This window comes from Drosophila pseudoobscura, chromosome X (genome assembly GCF_009870125.1).
Source record: "Drosophila pseudoobscura strain MV-25-SWS-2005 chromosome X, UCI_Dpse_MV25, whole genome shotgun sequence".
Lineage (NCBI taxonomy): Eukaryota > Metazoa > Arthropoda > Insecta > Diptera > Drosophilidae > Drosophila > Drosophila pseudoobscura.
Window position 1 is genome coordinate 65,395,628 of NC_046683.1, and position 18,166 is coordinate 65,413,793.

An 18,166-nucleotide genomic window follows, 5' to 3' on the forward strand; every position below is an offset into this window, starting at 1 on the left:
TTATGCAAAACGTTGCCATTGAAAATGCAATTTTGAATTGTCTTTGCCGTACAAAAAACACTGTTAATTCGTATAAATGTCTTTATTGGTGTTGCTTTCAAATAGTAATAATAATAATGGTACTAAAACGTACTACGGCCTACAACGAAAGGAATCTATTATAATAGCTGGTAGCATATACGGGATTTCTTTTTTTTTTTAGCGAGAATGCCGAAGATATGGGATAACAAAAAAATATATATATATATATTTATTATTTTCTTACTTTTAGTGACAAATCTTTCCTTCAATCAAAGAGATTTCAATACCAGAACTTTTAACCAAAGAAAATGTGGAATTGGTTTACTATTATAGTGTAGTATGTCCGTAATCGATCAGTCTCCGACACAAAACGGGTTCTAACACCCACAACTCAGACCGTCGTGTGTCTGCATTTCTTTTTGCTTATCTTATCGCGAATATTAGGCGCCTGCTACTCTCTGGTTTCTGTTTTCTGGTTTCTACTACACATAAATATTTATCTACAATTGTTTGCCTGGCACATTGTCCAATCGGCGAATCCTACCGCCGCCAAGCGAGCGGTTTACAAAATTGTCTTAAATTTACGTAATACAAACTAAATTGAGGCCTTAACTAAATTAATAACGAATTGGTAGTTCCCCAGTACCCATCTAATTTGGCAGCATCTCCGCCAGCTGGTTCATCAGGCTGGCCGGCAGTTTGTCCGGGAACTTGATGTCAAAGGCCACTATCAGGTCGCCGCGACGCGATGGTTCCTTGGGGAAGGGCAGGCCGCGGCCATTGATACGTCGCGTGGTGGTGGGCTTGATGATTTCGTTGGCTGAGTTCACGGGGATGCGGTCACCTTGTAGTGTGGGAACGCTCACCGCTGACCCGCACAGGGCCTGCTTCAAGCTCACCTGAGCGGTATACCGCAGATCGCTGCCCTCGCGCTTGAACTGGCCGTGCGGCTTGTCGCGTATGATGAATATGATGTCCGCAGGGACTTTGTTTGGCGCCTGATCGCCCTCCTTGGGGAAGGTGATCTTTGTGCCCGCCTTCCAGCCCGGCTTCACGGTGATGCTCAGCACCTTTTCCTCTTTGCGCGCGTTGCCCGTCTGCGTAATGGACATGCGCGAGATCTTCATCTTCTTGGTGCAGCCTCTGTCGACCTCCTCCAGCGTCACATACAGGTCATGTTCGATGGGCGGATCCTGCTGCTGCTGTCGCTTCCGACTTGGAGCCTGGGCATTGAATGATTGGGAGCGGAAGGCTCCAGCATTGGGATTGAAGCCGCCAAACATATCATCGGCGCCCATGTTCAGGAAGACCTCACTTGTATTGCTGCAAGGGACGCCACCGACTCCACCAAACATGTTGTCGCCACCACCAAAGAACGCGCCGAAGGGATCCGAGGCGCCAAAGAACTGTGCGAAAGTGGCACGTGGATCTCCGTGGAACTGATACTGGAATCCGCCGTCTGGCTGGCTCTTGCCATCTGGTCCGGGCATGCCACCCTTCAGCCCCTCCTCGCCGTACTGGTCAAAGATGTCGCGCTTCTTCTTGTCCGACAGTACCTCGTACGCCTCGGCGATCTCCTTGAAGCGCTCCTCGGCCTGTGGACTCTTGTTCTTGTCCGGATGGTATTTCAGTGCCAGCTTGCGATACGCCTTCTTGATTTCATCGTCGTTGGCCTTCTTGTCAATGCCCAGAATCTTGTAGAAGTCCTTGGCCATCTTGTTCAGTCTCTTTCAACCTGAAAGCGAACAGAGAATACAGAGAATATTATAGAACATGTGTACTGATTACCACTTCGCTTCGATTGTTTTTTCAATGGAATTTTCTAGAACACCGAGTTGTGCAACGACACAGCCCCTGTGCTTTCGCTTGGGTTGGTGCTGGTGCTGATGTGTTGTCATTTTTCCCCCACGAGCTACGTCGTCCGCCCGCCCCTGTGCATGTCTCTAATATAATATTCTCCCACACACCACACACCACACATCACACACCATACATTAGGCATTTGGGAATGCCATGCGAATATGTTAATTTAAAGTATCAATTCCATTTTGCCACAAACTACTCACCTAAAATGCTGTTTTCTCTTTGCTAAAACTATTTCCACTTCACTTTTAAATTTTCTTTCTCCTGTTGTACGAGTTTGTATTATTTATATATATATATATTACACGTTCTTGAAAATAATAGATGACGTTCTCAATCAATTTTATTTTTTTTCTCGTTTGCTGTGTTAGCACACACCCTAGTTGCTCAGTCGATAAAATTTTTTTGTTTGTCGCCCGAATATCGCAGGCCTTTATATAGACTCTGTTCCGTCTGCTCGTCGAATTTTCTCGATGTTTCTCGCTGCTTGGAGAACTTAACCCACTTAGGCCCCCCATTCATATAATTATGTGGACAACTACAGTAACCCATGGCAAGTACTACTGTTTGGAAATACTTTTTATATATATTTATATATTTTTTTACTTACACAAAAATAATGACTACCAAATCTTTTACCGGAACTGCGCTAAATTCTTCGAATTGAATTTTTTTCGTGGAGCTTATTTTAATACAATGGGTTAATCGTTCTCTGTCCATAATCGGAAATCGTATTCCTCGATTTTGATATTCGGCTGAATATTATCAGCTATCTAGGACTGTCAGCCCTAAGGACATAATTTTCTTCGATAGATGAATCAATTTTGTTCAAGAATGGTCCTATTTAAGGATGTTTTCTTTTTTTAACTGTGTCTAAAAAGGGTTCAAGCAAAAGAGTCAACCAAAGTACGATTAATTCAAAGAAACGGCTATCGATACTGTCGACTGCGCGCCAAAGTGGAATTGCTTGAAAATTAATGAATGAAAAGGATACAAATGCACTCCTGTGGAATAAATAATGCAAGGAAGCACTATGTTAGAGAGCGTATGAAAGTTTATCGACGTCACAATATACAGAAAGGTATATAGTATACCGTAAATGGCCTATCGCCCGAAGTCCGTCTACCCATCGAAATATCTCGATGTTTCTCGCAGCTTAGAGTTGCTGTGGTTTGACAGCGCTGCTACAACCGATAAGAAGGCGGGAGTTCTTGAAATACTGACTACGGAAATCTGACTGCACGATGCTATCGACTATCATTGATTGTAATGCGGCCACACTTAGGGATTGTAGAATGCATGCGCTAACATGCAAACGTTCTTCTTCTAAGCGCCAACATTTAAATCAGTAATGTTCAGATAAGAGGGACAACAGGAAAACACTATGTAATATTCAACAGAATTCCCTGCATAGTGTTCAATGAGCTAACAGAGAAAGAACCAATGCTCTACTGTCGTTACAGATGGATGTTAATTAAGCAGCGAGTTAACAGCGACAGAAAGCGATGTGCGAAAACTATGCTCTTCTTCGCTCTCGCTTTTGCTATGAGATGGGGAGAGATAAGATAAACACAGAAACAAAGGCCGATTTCAAAGCAGAGCCTTGAGCATGCACTTTTATCGCTCTTCACATACATATGTAAACAATTGTTCGACAACAAGCTTTCGCTCTCGTTTTTTGAAATGAGCTTAGGGGATTTAGTACTTTGAGCCGGCCACGCTGCTGCATTCTTATCACAGCTTTCTCAGTTCACCCCCGCTCGGTCCCTCATTCAAAGCGGTCAATAATTAAATCGTGCGTTTAAATACTAGAGTTGTGCGCGTGCGTCACGCGTTAGGCGTCAAGTCAAGTCAAGTGAAAAATGAAACGCTCTACTGGCAAAAAGTGAGTGAAAGTGCAAATAAGAATAAAAAAATTCAACTCTTTCTGGAATTCAAGTTGGAATAAGTGAGTATATTATATATTATACTATTTATTATATTAAATTACATATATACATATTATATTATATATTACTATGCACTCTAGAAGTTTTAGGAATAATCGAAATAGTAGGCCCTGTACTGACATTTCATTTTAAATGTCAAATCCTAGCAGAACTGCAACGTCATTTCTGACGTTCTGTCCAGAACAAAAGCAGCCTTTTGTGTGTAAAATTTCGTAAAAAGAATAAAAAAAAACATTTGACTACCGAAAATGCCGTGCACCATTCTTCTACTGATCCAGCCCGACGAGCGTCTGCAGAAGCGCACCTACTCCCGTTTCCACAGCATCGACGACTGCGTGGATCGCGTGTGCGCCATCTACGAATCGGTTCTGGAGCGCAAATACCCCGACATGCGTGTCATCCACTACGACATCGCCGAACTGTACGACTTCATGGACGAGCTGAAGGACATCGTCTGCTTGGTAAAGCAGGAGGGCGCCAGCGAGTACGTGCCGCGCAACAAGCAGTGGATCAAGGAGCAGATATTTGTAAAACTGAACACCATCTTGAAAACGGAACAAGCCAAAAAGGACCTCAACTACTCAGAAGAAGATGCATGAAGGATAAACAGTTCGCGGAGAACAATAAAAGACTTTAATTAGAAATAGTTGATATTTTGATTGCAAGGATGGGCATAGGTGTCTTGATTAGCAAGGATATAAAAAGTTTAAGCCTCCGAAGCTGTCCATCGTTCCCAGAGCTTTCCCTCTCTCTCTCGCTCTCCTTCATTCTGGACAGCACCACTGCGGGGTTGGGATTTGGATTTTAGTTGGACTTCTCTTCCTCTTGTTCTTGCTGTAGCATTTTTTGCAAGTTGTGTGTCTCTTTCCTTGTCTCGTGTGTCAGAAATTTGACCAACTCACCCACACCCCAAAGGAAGAGGAGCCACAGCAACGAGAGGGTAAGGCTGCTGCACATGGCAGGGAGATCCAAAACGTTGTTATTCAGATCTCAGGTAGGGTGGTAAAAACATCGACCTCGACCTGGTCCAAGTCTGTGTTGAGGGAAGTTACTGTAATGTTGTTTGTCGAGTAGAGTCCGCTTTCAGTTTTTTTTGTCGGTTATTTTTGTTGTTGTTTCAAGTTAATTGAGATGTCCGACCTGAGGACTTGGGAAGTACCCAGCCCTGGGATGACTGGCTAGCCGGCCTTGCCCCGAAGAAAACAAAAGCTTCGTAAGAATAATGGCGCCCAATCTGAGACAGGGAAGTAGACTCGCAGTCCTGGTTCTACCATCAAATAGGGAGAGTACGGATGCGAATCACACAGACGTCGAAGAAATTATAAATATCCAGCAGAGAAGATAGATCTCGAGTGGTATTTTGCAATCTGGGGTCCATCGGTGTTCCGGTGGCCTGTGAGGGACTCGACGAGTTGGCTCACAGAAGCACGGCGCTGAGGGATCTGAGGATGCAAAGAAAATCCACAGAGTAAAAAGTTTTTTTTGTGTTTGATGATTTGGCACTTATCTGACAACGGGAAGCAGGAAATCTCAAGAGGGGGTTTGGTTTGGCACTGGCAGAGGAGAATCCACAAGCCAGTTAGCAACCGGCCCGGTGCCTGGTGTGCAAAATGAGAACCTGAAGAAGACAAAAGAAATACCCGAAGTTAGGATATGGTCAGAAAGATTTCTGTTTTTCGCTTCCCCTGCTTACCGCTGGATGAAGTCGGGAGGGTAGATTCTCAGTGAGAAATATAGGGCCAAGTTGATGAGCGTGTACAACTTGCGGTCTAAGCAGAAAATGACCCACAGGACTCCTCCACCAGGTAACCTCCAAGGACAGATGCAAGGCGGTGACACACAGGGCGCTGAGGGGCGTGGAGACGACAGCTGGAATTTGCCAGGCCATACGAACGCACTGCCCTCCGAGATTCTCTCAGGAGTAAATGTAGCCATAGCGCAAGCACAGGAGACGTGGAGAGGCAGCATGGCAGATACCCTGAGTAAGACGCTGCAGGAGGAGATCCGTCCGAGGAGATGGCGCCTCTGTGCCAGAGCGTGGAATTGATCCAGGACCTGAGATTGGAAAGAGACCATAATGAAATCAAGGATAATAATGGCGATCAGCAGCCTCTAGCTCACCTCAGGCAGAAGCGGAACACAGGGACCATTCCCAAAAGGTCCAAGGACGATGACGCATGGAATTCCCAGTCGCCTCCAAGGAAGCCGGCGAGGTTGAGCCAGAACTGGCGATGCGGACCTGGATCCAGGTGCTGGAAGGCAGAGGACAAAGGACAAGCGGCGGAGTGGCATTGCCAATTTGTCCGAGAACGGCCTCCGGAAGTGTGGGAGGATTTGAAGGACGAGTTGGTGTCCCGGTTCCGAGCAGTGGGTGGCGAGTTCGAGCGGCTACGCACCTTGCATGAGCGACGACAACCAGCTGGCGAATCTGTGGAAAAGTACTTTAGAGCGATGCGCAGGCTGGCAGCTAGACTCAACAAACCCAGGCTGTGTTGCTGGAATCGCGGCCAGTTCGACCACGGGTTCCGAGACTGCGTGGCGAAGGAACGCAAAATATTCTGTTACCGCTGCGGAAAGCCAGAAATGCTTACTCCAACGTGTCCAAATTGCTCGGGAAACGCACGAGCGGGCATGATGAAAGCGGGAGATCAGCGCTCGGGACAGAAGCCCGCGAAGAAATAAACGATGGTCCACTAATCAATATAGAAATTAAGAATAATAGCCCAAATAAATTTAATAAAAATAGTTTGAAGTTCATACCGACCGAAGAGAGGATGATGAGTAGTTCCTGTCAAAGACGTTCATGGACATGGTCAGCGGCTTCGGGATCCAACACATGCGCACAGCAGTCTACTCGCCGCAAAGCAATGCAGCCGAGAGAGTAAATCGGACGATACTCGCTGCAAAGCAATGCAGCCGAGAGAGTAAATCGTAAGTAAATCGCTGCAATAAGGACGTATTTGGAAAAGGATCACAGAGACTGGACATCTACCTACCGGAGATCGAAGTTTCAATCCGTGTCTCGGTGCACGAAGCCACAGGCGAAACGCCGTTTTCCGCTGTATTTCGACAACAGATGTTTCTGATGGAGGAAGCTGCAGTCTTTGACGGAACATGAAGTGCACGCATTAGATCCCGCGGATAAGCGACACCTCATTCGCGAGCAAATTAAACGCAGCCTACACCAAGCGTATGAGCGGAGCAGCCAGCGTTACAACAAACGGGCCAGAGTCTTTTTCGCCAGACCTGGCCAAGAAGTCTACAGGCGCAACTTCACCCTCAGCGACATTGGCAAAAGCTACAACGCCAAGTTCGCCCGGAAATTCCTAAAATGCAGAGTCGTACGTCCAGTAGGGAATAACGCCTACGAGCTGGAGGATCTGTCGGGGAGGTCGGTGGGGATTTTTCACGCCAAAGACCTAAAATTGTAGCGAAAACTTCAGACTGAATCAGAAACAAGGGAAACGCACTCACGTAGGGAATATCCGATCATTGGGTGTAAGCCTACGTTGGGCGCTGCAAGATCCTAGGCACCGTAATGTCCGGGAAGGCCAGCAGTTTTAGGGAAACGTGTAACTCTTCGATGTTTGCGAATAAATCTGCGCGGCCATTGTCGCTCGAATTTCCGCTAGGTGTTGCATGCGAAGATATCGATAGGTGATATCCCATAGAAGCGGTGAGGAGGAAAGAAGTTCGAACATAGTGGCAAGGCCAAAATTTAAGGGGTAAGGAGGACTGGCTAGCTGGCCTTGCCCCGAAGAAAACAAAAGGTTCGTAACAATATTTTTCAATATTAATAATATTTGAATTTGAATTTGATTTGCTGTGTACTAGCGATACCTGTTAAGACGATTATCATCGACTGTAAGGCGATGACAGTATTGTTTGTGGTCACACTTAGGGATGGTAGAAAGCATACATTATTTTGGAGGTTTCTAAGCGCCAAATTTAAACTGAAATTCAAAATCAGAAAAGTTCTGAAATATATGAAGCTATTTGTTTTTCTTTTTGTTATGGTTCGTTTGATGACATTTAGTGGAAAAAGTGTATGGCAAAGTGAAAGAGTGTTGTGGGGTAGAGAGCTCAGATAAGAGAAGTTTTCAAATGCTTTGAGTGCTTGTGACATCATTGCACCTGTCCTCCAGGCTAAGTAGCCAGTAAAAGGACGAACTTTTTGCCAGCCTAAACTCTATTTTCATTTATCCACAAGTTTGTCCGCTCCTTCGTAATTGTTTGCCATATTTTATTAAGTGCTTGAAGTTGGCTTAAAATAAACACGGTAAACTCTCTCCCGGAAGTGAAGTGAAGTGAAGTAGAACCTGTCGCTCATCCGCATCCGCTCCGCTCCCTTTGCTGTGGACACCGCTTGTTGAAAACATTCCGTGCTTCTTTGACACTTTGGTAAGCCACCTCTTAACTACCACGCCCACTGGTACTGCCACTGCTACTGGAAACCTCACTCTAAAGCCATTTTCTAATGTCTCTGTTCGGAAAATTTGTCGTTTGCACTGGGCAAATGTTTACTTATGTATTTCTTTCGCTCCTGGGCACCCATGCCCCTTTTTGCGGATGGCGTGGAGGTGTTAAATGGCGCCGACTTTAACTCTGGCAAATATTTCCTGTGGTAAACTTTTTGCTGGCTTTTTTACTTGCGTTTAATTTGTTTTGGTTTTCGCATTTTATCGCCAACTTAATTGACTGGGAGGAGGGGCAAGGTGTCGAGTGATGAATCGAGGGGACAGCGTCACAAATATTCTGCCATTCACCGATTCCATTCCGATGCCGATGTCGTTGCCAGGGGGTTATGGGCTATAAAAAGTCGGATCGACGCACACACACACACGGTTATCGCTCATACATTTCCATTCATTAGACAGGGGACAGGACTGATGACAGTGGCTGTTTGACAATAACTATGCCCATGGCCCTAGCTGCCACGCCCCATCCAGGCAATTTGTAACGCCTTTTGCTGTCATCTCTCCTGTCGGAGCGTAGAATGGTATCCATAAAACGTCTCTGTCCCCAGTGTCCCAGTCGCCCAGTCTCCAAATTTCGGCAAATTGTCCCCGTTTATTTCGCCTGATAATGTCTCAATAAAATCTGTTCGGGCGGCAAGATACTATATCTTGAAGGCAAGGTGTGTGTGTGCGAGTGCGTACAGAAATATCTGAAATATCCCATGTTCTCATGTTCTCATGTTTTGTCCAAACTATTTTGTAATTACAAGTTGTAAATTTTTACGATATTTTTGCTAAACCCCCTGCGATGGAGAGCACCCATATTGTACTGAGTCCTGGCTGTAGAGCGGAAATCTGGCCCTTTCCGTTCGTTTATGATTAGGCCATCATCTTGTCTTAATTGCCTTTGCAGCGAACTATTTGCCATCATTTTAATAGGGGTCCTCCTATTGAATACTTTTTTAGTGGCAAATATTCTTGAATTTAGCCAGCCTGCTGCTCCTCCTTCAAACTTGTTTGTCATTTGCATATTCGTATGGTTATTTACTTTTTCCGGTAAACTTTTTTGCTCTTTGCAGAAGAAGGTACTTTTGTCTCCTCAGTTTTTCTTGAGACTCCCTCTTGACAGCAACGGATCCGCGGAGGCTTTAACTTTTTCGAAGGCAAGCCTCGGGGCGAGGAAATAGTTTGCTGCACTTTTCCTATGGCGCTGCTCGGTAATAAATAAAGTTTTAATTGCCCATTGACTGGCAGCGAAGGGACGGAACAGCATTCCATTCTTGGCATTCATAGATCATAATTTAAGATATGCCTTGCCCACAATTTCAATTAGCTACGATACGATATGATCTGGTCAGAAATTCAGGCAATTAACTATTAACTTGGATTTCGATTCCTTCGGCCGACCTCATCAAAATTCCACACAGAGCTCCCAGAGTTCGTGTCTAGACAACGAAGAGTTGCCCATAATTGCCCCAATGATAAAAGTTGAGTGATTTGGTTCAGGTTTGTGCCCCTTTACGTGACTGGGACTGCGACTGGAACTGAGTTAATCGAAAGTCATAAATTTAAGATAATCAATTTATGGCTCGGCACCTAATTTGTAGGGCAAACAATGCGACAAATTCGGTTTTCAATTTCCATGCGACTGGTGCTTGGTGGATGCGTAGAATTTTCCTTCTACATTGCAGGATTAAATAAATGCCTTTTCCATCGGCGGCAGACAAACAAATGGAAAATCTCCAACACTCCTTTTGTCCTTGTCGTTCCGGTTAGGGGATGTCTTTCCTTCTAATTTCCTTTTATCGAATTTACGATTTGTTGGGTTGGTCATGTCATCAGTTTGAAAACGACAACGACGACGGCGACGACGACGACAAGGATGCTATGCGGATACCTACCCCAAGCCTGTGGGAGGGTGTCCTGGGGGTTGAGAATCTGTTTTTCCCTTTTGTATCCATATTTTGTGCTGTTTTGCTGCTTCTGCTGCTGGTTTCTGCATCAATCTTTGATTTGTAAATTATTTTGCATTCCACACAAACGATTTGTGTGTTTTATAGAGCCATGATTCCAAGGGAAAGGAAGGGAAGGGTTCTCTATTTTTTTTTTTGGGTCTGCTGTTCGGACAAATTGTCGCACATAAAGGAGCAAAAATCTAGGGCTTCAGTTTAAAGAGCAATCACAGGAAATGTCTATGGAAGTGCCTTTCAAGGGGGGGAGGATTTCTTGGGATTTATTAAAGTTTAGAACCAAATTTTAATAGGCACTATAAAGATATATACTTTAGCAAGAGGTGTGCTGTGCCAGCCTTCCTTTGGGCACCCAAATAAATAAAAAATACTCAGACGAGTAACGGCCGTACATTTCATTGGTACACGATTTGTTCAGGGTGGCTTCAGGCGATGACCCAACTTTTCAACTTCTTAGAAAGATACTCGTATAAAGATGGCGGTCGGTGGCTCTATAAATAAACATTTTAATGCAAGGTACATACGTGACCTAGTGGTTCCCTTTTGTTGTGGGGATTACGATTACCGCTCAGGAGGGTTCAAAACCAACAACAACACCAACAACAAATTGTTTCGTAAGCTTCGCAGAAAAAAGTTGTCCTTTGCCTTGTTTTTGCCTGGACATGGACATGCACACATGATGATGCTGGAGGAACAGATGCAGCCGTCATCATTCTCTGTTGTATGAAGTCCTTGCCGGAATTCAGATTTGGAGTTTTCCCCAGCTGCACTGTGTAAATGTCAGAGGAGCACGCAGACGGGGTGGCACAAAAAAGGTTATGCGGGCGCCACACGACATTTGGCAGGCACTGTGTGGGAGTACGAACGAAGATTTCTCTTATTTGAATGCCTATAAATAATACAGCGGAGAGCCGAGAGATAAAGCTAAGATTTATTGGCCATGTGGCAGCATTCGTGGCTTTGTTTTTCGCAAAAGCTCAACATTGAACGATGGATCGACTCCTCCGTTTATTGACATTTATGATTGGTATAATGAGGTCTTAAGTGACGAATGCGTTCAACCAAGTCCCGGGCTTCCGAGGCTTAAATTTAAAGCTGCAGAATTCTTTCAAGTACTCGGCTGCAAGGGGTGTGGCGTGTGGGGTGGTGTGAAGTGTTGTGAAGTGGAGCCCGACAGCCAGATTGAGGCACGTTTCCTGTATCTGTGTGCAACCGCATTCGGCAACCGTTTCGGCTCCCAGATTGCAGTGCGAGGCGAAATAAATGTTTATAATTTAACGGAAATGCTCGGCAAAGGCAGCAGCACGAAAGTACAGTCACAATGGCTGCCGTTTACAGTTACGCCACTGCTTGCACAAGTGTGCAGGCGATTGTTGCGCCTTTTCCTCGTGACGAGGCGACATGGCAACTGCCTTATTGGGTCCACACTTAAGTGAATTGACTTTAAGTTGAAAATAAATTCTCTGCCAGGAATAGGCCCTCAAAGAGATCGCTCCGCCCCCGATATGGCAGGCAGCCACTTGGGAATGCAAATGAATGTCGGGCCCGTCGGTCGGGTGTCCGTTTTGACAGCCCCCCTCTTCCGGATAGGACGTAAATCCGCAAAAACCCGCTGGCAATACTTATACTTGGACCGAGACCGGGACACGCATAAAAACCAGAAAAACCAGAAAAGAGAGACTCCGAACATGGCTCCATCATCCGTCATTCCAGTGGATGGCATGGCCGGAGATGGCGCTCAGCTTTACAACTGTTGACAGCAGGACCAGGACCACGAGCAGGACCAGGACCAAGACCAGGATCCGAAGCAGTGTCAGGGGGAATCAGCTAAGCTGATTTGTTTAAGCGCATAGCGAACACAGCGATGCCACTCACCACTTCTTTCCACTCAATGAAAGTTGCCGAAGTTGCCAACAAAGAGCACGCGGTGTCAATGACTTGGTCCTGGCTCTGGTCTTGGCTAATGAATCTGGACAGGGACGGCACTGGCTTCCACAGCAGAAGCGCTTAAGTCAATTTGATTTTGGCTCAGAGAGAGAGAGAGAGAGGGGGGGCGCAATCCGCAAGACAGGACAGGACTGGCACGGCGGGTGGGGGGCAGGACTGCAAAACAAAGTTCAGCGTGTCCGTGCGCGTGTTTCCGCTTAAAAGTTTTCTGTTTTCACAACTGGTGTCGTCAGCAAAATAGTCGCCAGAAATCCTGGAATTCGGTGGTGTGGCGGTGGCTAATTGCGATTTAATGACGATGACAATTTGATAAGAGGATTTGCTGCATTGTCCATCCGCCCCCCCCTCTCCCGCCTCCCAAAAACAGCAATCGACTCTTGTCTGACGACCATTCCCCTAACTGGAATCAGCCATTGGAAGGACAATGCAATCACATGAGCATTTTACGGGACACTGAACCAAAGAAAACTTCTATAAAGAGTCACACAGTCAGCAGCAGCAAGAGGAGGAGGAGGAGCAGGAGGAGGAGCAAGAGGAGGAGCAAGAGGAGCTGGAAGCTGGATGCTTGTCCACGCCGAAGGCGCCACACAGCCACCAGACAATGGCGCTGTAAAATAACTGGAAAAATTGAACATGAATTGAAATAAAAGCGATTGTAATTGAAATTGAAAATCCACGAAATTGTTGGTTACTCTGATTCTGTCATCAAAGGAATTCAATTTTGAGCGAAATTCGTGGCCGAATTTGAAGATTTTTTATACCCGGAAAAGAAAATACCAGAACTAGAACAGGGACTAAAAAATATTCGTAAAATTTATTGAAATTAAATTTAAAGAACAAAATACTTTCGGGATATTTGAGCTGTGAAGATTATTTTTATAATTTTCTTTTTACAGCAATCATCGGCAGACCCACAGGCTACAGGCCATAAATTTGACTTTTTCACCACTCCAGTCTGTGGGTTTTTTTCCACACTTTAAGTCAAGGGATATTTGGAACTGTCAATAGCATTATACATTTACTTTCATTTACAAAATTTTGTTGGTTTTTATTGAGGTTTCACGACCTGCGCTCCCCCGGGCCGCTTTGATGTGGGTTTGCTTGGGCACTCGCATATATATTTATAATTATTATTGGCATTTTCAAGAACGAACCCAAATATGGTCCCCCTTCCATCCAGTCCCCCTCCCCCACACACTCGATTGCTTCTGTTTATGCCGCTTGAACGCTTCGTTTGGACCCTTTTCTGAGGCCTGGCCCCATGATGGCGGTCAAAGTCGGCCATTTTCCAGTGTTAAATGAATGCTGATAAAAAAACACCGAATAAAAATAAAATTTGTTCAGCCCTCAAAGAGCGAAACAAAAACTTTTGTCTGTCACTTTCGCGCTTTCAATTAATGCGACAAATGTGTTTGTCTTTCGGGATGTGTTTCCTTTCCTTTCCCCGCCAGTCCGCCCCAATACGTGACTCGTCCTTGCCCGCGTCCGAGAGTCCAATGACTTTGCCAAAGTGGCTTTGTTATGCCATTTTAGAACGGCTCTTAAAGACGGTTTCACTTCTCTATGACTTGGACTTGGATCAATTAATATGTTTGGGTTTCGCTTCGGGCCAGGCCAATGCCGATACGCCAGCTCCAGCTCCAGCTTCCACTTCCACACAAGTGCACGCGGGTGATATAGAACACTTTGAAAAATTTAATGTCCACAAACTGTCATAAACTGAAAATGCACAGTGAAAAGCCATAAGCACAGCGGGGAGTGGGGGGATGTTCGGCGGGGCGGGGAAGGGGGGGAGGTGGTGTCGATGAGAAGGCAGCTGCTAAAGCTGTCAGCCAAAGAATTTAAGTTTCGACAGGGACTACTAGGAGCTCTGCTCTGGGGACGACTGCGTGCTGTGCGTGAAAGTGCACTGAAAGAAAATCGATTTGGCATCACACAGCAAAGAGGCTTCAGAAAAGTCCCTTACTTTTCTTAAGTTTCCTGTACATTGAGTGAAATTATTAATTCAAGCTTCAAAGTTTTATGCATCATTTTTTATTAGTCTTTGGATGGACGCCAAACAGGAGTGTACACCCAGAGAAATTCCTACAAAGTGTTTTATGTTTCAAATAAATATGGATTGTATTTGTTGGGTTTATGGCACATTTTTGGTTGGCTTTTCTTTGAGTGTAGAGCAGACCGCAGGCTGTAAGCGAGTCGAACATATAGATATGTGTGTGTGTGTACAGTACCGCAAAAAGTCATTCACATGAATAACCCGTTGCTCTGGCTTGGTCCGGGACATATCATCGCATACTCTGCAGGGCGGAGCAGAGCGGAGCAATCTTGAGGGCTGGCTGGGCGGCGGAGGGGACCTTCTCGGGGCGTGTATTCCGGGAACGAAGGCGGGACGAGACTGTCATTTACTGCGCCTGCAGCTTTCATTAGTTAAATGTCAATGTTGTGTTTTGTGTCTTCGCCTTGGTCCTGATCCTGATCCTGGCCCCGCTCCCGATGGCTGGGTTTTTTTTCTTCTTAATTTTAACCGCATGCTGTCCTCTGTTCCTGTACCTGTTTGTGCCGTCTATCTGGCTTCCCTGCTGCCACCTTTCTGTGGGGAGGCTGTGTGTGTGTGTGGCAACATGCTGCTGATTAAATGGGACGCAGCTGCAGCAGGCGTCCTGCATTAGGAATACTCGAGGCACCCGCTGGGTGTCCTGGCTATCCTGGCTGTCCTGGCTGTCCTGGCTGTCCCGGCGCTGGCTGTAAGTAACGATATGCAAATTAAAATTGCTTTCTTGCGCTTTGCCGGGTGCCAACGATGGCACCGTGCACTGAAGAGTCCTTAAAGTCCTGCCACACTTTAATTATCAAAGAAACGCCACGCATTCCGGCCGGAAGTTGCGCCTATTGCCGGCCAAAACGGCCACTTACATAAGATCCCAATATGGACGGGATGTCCATGGCAACGACTACTGGCAGTCGTCGTATCGTATGCAAACTTTATTAATTACGCGCCCCAATGGCCAAAAGACCAGAAGACCAGAAAACCAGTCCAGTCTTGTCGGTCGGTCGGGGGTGGTCGTAAACTTTCGCCGTTTGCTATATTTTCCAAATGGAGTTGTTCGTCTCCGTCTCCGGTCTCCGTCTCCCCACCACTGGTATCCACATGCAATTTGCAGCCAGAAGAACGAAAATCAAACAGAAAATCCAACTTTTTTTTTTTAATTAAAAATTCAGCGCTTTTCATTTGGAAGCACGTGGAATTAACAACAGAGAGCAGAAAGCACCAAATAAATATGTACGTAAGCCAAGCCAAACAAATGCCAACCAGTAGAGGATAAATGCAGTTCAATGCGAATTGCAATTTCAAACCAAATCACCGACCATCGTCACTACAAGGAGAGGAGTACCCATCATACAATTAAGCTGAATCTGACATCAGGTTGGCAGCCCCGTTCACAGCAACCCTGGCTCGTTTAGACGTCGCGTCGCTTCGTGTCAGATGGAAAATTCTAGAGAATTCGAGAGTGTTCGGAAATCTGAAATAGACTTAACTCAAGTAAAAGCCGCAAGAAAGGTAAGTGTGACACGGCACTGTTTAAAGGGACACTAATTCCTTGAGATTTTCAAGGCAGTCGTTTGAAAATGTCAATGGAAACCAATGGAAATGTGGGCAGTGACGGCATCACGGGCTTGACGCCGCCACAGCTTTCGGAAATCGGCTTGGGCACGGCCACAAGAATTTCAAAGATGGAGGTGGAAAAGGAAAAGGCAACGGCCAGCGGCCAGCCCGATGGCGATGGCGATGGCGATGACGATGGCGATGACGAGCTCTTTGTGAAACGGCCCGCTTTCTATGGGCTCAGTCCAACGAAGTTCCTCTCGCTGCCCGGGCAAGCTCTGACAGTGGTCAACGCGGCGAAGGAGGGGAACGTCCTGGCCTCTTTCGTCCACTTAATGAGTTGCTTGCCAGCGCAGCGCTGGATGTGGTGCGAGTTCGCATACTCGTTTATCGACGAGCCCATAGCGGGCAGCGCCTTCTACGATCTGGACAAGCTCATGAAGGAAATGGGCTGCCGGATCGCCACGCGCACCATGCCGCGCCGCTGCTGGCAGCTGGTGCGTCAGCCGATCGGCAGGCCGCGACGCTTCTCAAAGGCCTTCATAGCCTCAGACCTGGAGGAGTGGGATCACGTGCGCGACCTTGTGCGCCAGATGCAGAAGGGCATCTTCGATGTGAAGAAGCACGAGAACGACTTGCCGCTGCTGCCCAGTCGTGTCCCGATGGCGCTGGCGATGGACACCAAGGTAACGACCTACCTGCCGACCGGATTCGCCCATGGGCTGGTCGTCAGCCACGAGCCCAAGACCAACACTTACCTCGTGAAGCTGACTAGTGGGGGAGCCGCCAAGGAGAAGGACAAGCAGAAGGACAAGCAGAAGGACAAGCAGAAGCAGAAGGGGAAGGAGAAGGGGAAGGAGCAGGAGAAGCAGTGGCTGCGTCTGCTCGACAAGAAGCTGCAGGGGGACATGGTCTGCGAGAGTCTGCCACTGCCCATAATGATGGTCACGACCATTGAACCCGTTCGTCAGAAGGGTGCCTCCAAGAAGGACGAAAAGTCGGCCACGTTCTCGAGTGCCGGCTTCAGCAAGACCCTGCTGGAGTCCGTGGTGGCGATTAAGAACCTCATGGTCATCAAGCAGAAGACCGTCGACGATTTTATCCAGCTGAACAAGGAGTTCGAGACGCTCAGGGCTCAGCCCACGGTTCGTCGTGACCCGAAGTCGAGCGCCGAGCGCGACGAGCAGCAGCGCTGCTTTGCGGCCCACATGATCGCACTGCATCGCGTCAACGGGGACATCCTGAAGCCCCTGCGCATCCTCCATCAGTTTCTGGACGAGTACAAGGAGATGGAGGATCTGAAGGCCAAGACCATGACGGCCCGCGAGCGCTTTCAGCAGTGCCGGCTGCAGTCCGACCTCGATCTGAAGTCGGCCGAGGCTAAGCTCGGCCTCGTGGTCAAATCGGATGCCACACGCGACCTGATTCGCACTCTCCACACGATCCTGTATTTGTGCGGGGCATTGAGCAGCGAAAAGAGCGCCGACATTCGCACCATTATCGATGATATTATGGCCAGCACAATGGTGAATATGCCGCCCGATTTGAGTGCCGTTTTCAAGCAGAAGTTATCCAATGTTACACCGCTGTGCGAGGCCTTTGGGCGCGTCCGCAAGGAGCCTACCTTGAAGGCAAGACCAATTGCTAGACAGCCAAAGCCAACGGGAAAGCAACCGGGAAGGCAACCGGGAAAGCCACTGGGCAAGCCACTGGGAAAGCCACTGCCAAAGCCACTGGGCAAGCCACCGGGAAAGCCACTGGGAAAGCCTCTGCCGCCACAGGTAAAGCCACAGCCGAAGCCACAGCCAAAGCCAAAGCCACAGCCGAAGGCACAGCCAAAGCCCAAGCCAAACCCAAAGCCACAGCCAAAGCCAAAGCCAAAGCCTAAGCCAAAGCCACAGGTACAGCCACAGCTACAGCCACAGCTACAGCCTCAGCTACAGCCACAGCTACAGCTACAGGAAATAAATTTGGATGAGTTTGTAATGTCCGAAGCCATTTCTCTGCCTCTGGAGACCTATGACCTCTATCAGTCCTATGAGACGCTGGCAGCGTTCGGAGAGCCCGACCAAATGGACCAGCAGCACGATATCGTCTTCGACGACTTGATGGAGCCACTGCTGGACAATCTCCTGGACGAGTAGACGCATAACAGCTTCCTCTGCATACAGAAATAAAGCCATGGCCCCAATTTATGGCATAATTACAAGCCTGGCCAAGTGCACTAGAAGGTCGTTCGTTTTTTTCTGGGCGGAACGGGGGGATGGGAGGGATGGCCCTTTACAGTCTTCTCTTGTACACGTTTCAATACTCCCAAACTATATCGATCTGTGGCGGTGGGGGGTGGGGCCCCAA

At 47.1% G+C, this 18,166-nt stretch overlaps 3 protein-coding genes across 4 annotated transcripts; 2 read left to right on the top strand and 1 right to left on the bottom strand.

Annotated features, from left to right (window-relative positions):
- Window positions 1-219: 219 nt before the first annotated feature.
- DnaJ-1 (DnaJ-like-1) lies at window positions 220-2,331 on the bottom strand. Its single transcript, XM_001352687.4, has 2 exons — window positions 2,088-2,331; window positions 220-1,756 (listed from the first exon to the last, which is right to left on the bottom strand). Exon 2 carries the CDS (start codon window positions 1,734-1,736, stop codon window positions 672-674), a length of 1,065 nt encoding a protein of 354 aa, XP_001352723.2. The 5' UTR covers window positions 1,737-1,756; window positions 2,088-2,331; the 3' UTR covers window positions 220-671.
- Window positions 2,332-4,081: 1,750 nt separating this feature from the next.
- Window positions 4,082-4,432, top strand: LOC6900098 (enhancer of rudimentary homolog). Its single transcript, XM_002135420.2, has one exon. The coding sequence runs from the start codon at window positions 4,082-4,084 to the stop codon at window positions 4,430-4,432; it is 351 nt and encodes a 116-aa protein (XP_002135456.2).
- Window positions 4,433-15,630: 11,198 nt separating this feature from the next.
- aly (always early) lies at window positions 15,631-18,041 on the top strand. Of its 2 annotated transcripts, none has more exons than XM_033383929.1 (2): window positions 15,631-15,766; window positions 15,825-18,041. In XM_033383929.1, exon 2 carries the CDS (start codon window positions 15,835-15,837, stop codon window positions 17,953-17,955), a length of 2,121 nt encoding a protein of 706 aa, XP_033239820.1. In that variant the 5' UTR covers window positions 15,631-15,766; window positions 15,825-15,834; the 3' UTR covers window positions 17,956-18,041. The 2 variants fall into 2 exon arrangements, with proteins under 2 accessions (XP_033239820.1, XP_033239819.1); XM_033383928.1 differs by having other exon boundaries at window positions 15,654-15,766; window positions 15,821-18,041.
- The last annotated feature ends 125 nt before the right edge of the window (window positions 18,042-18,166 follow it).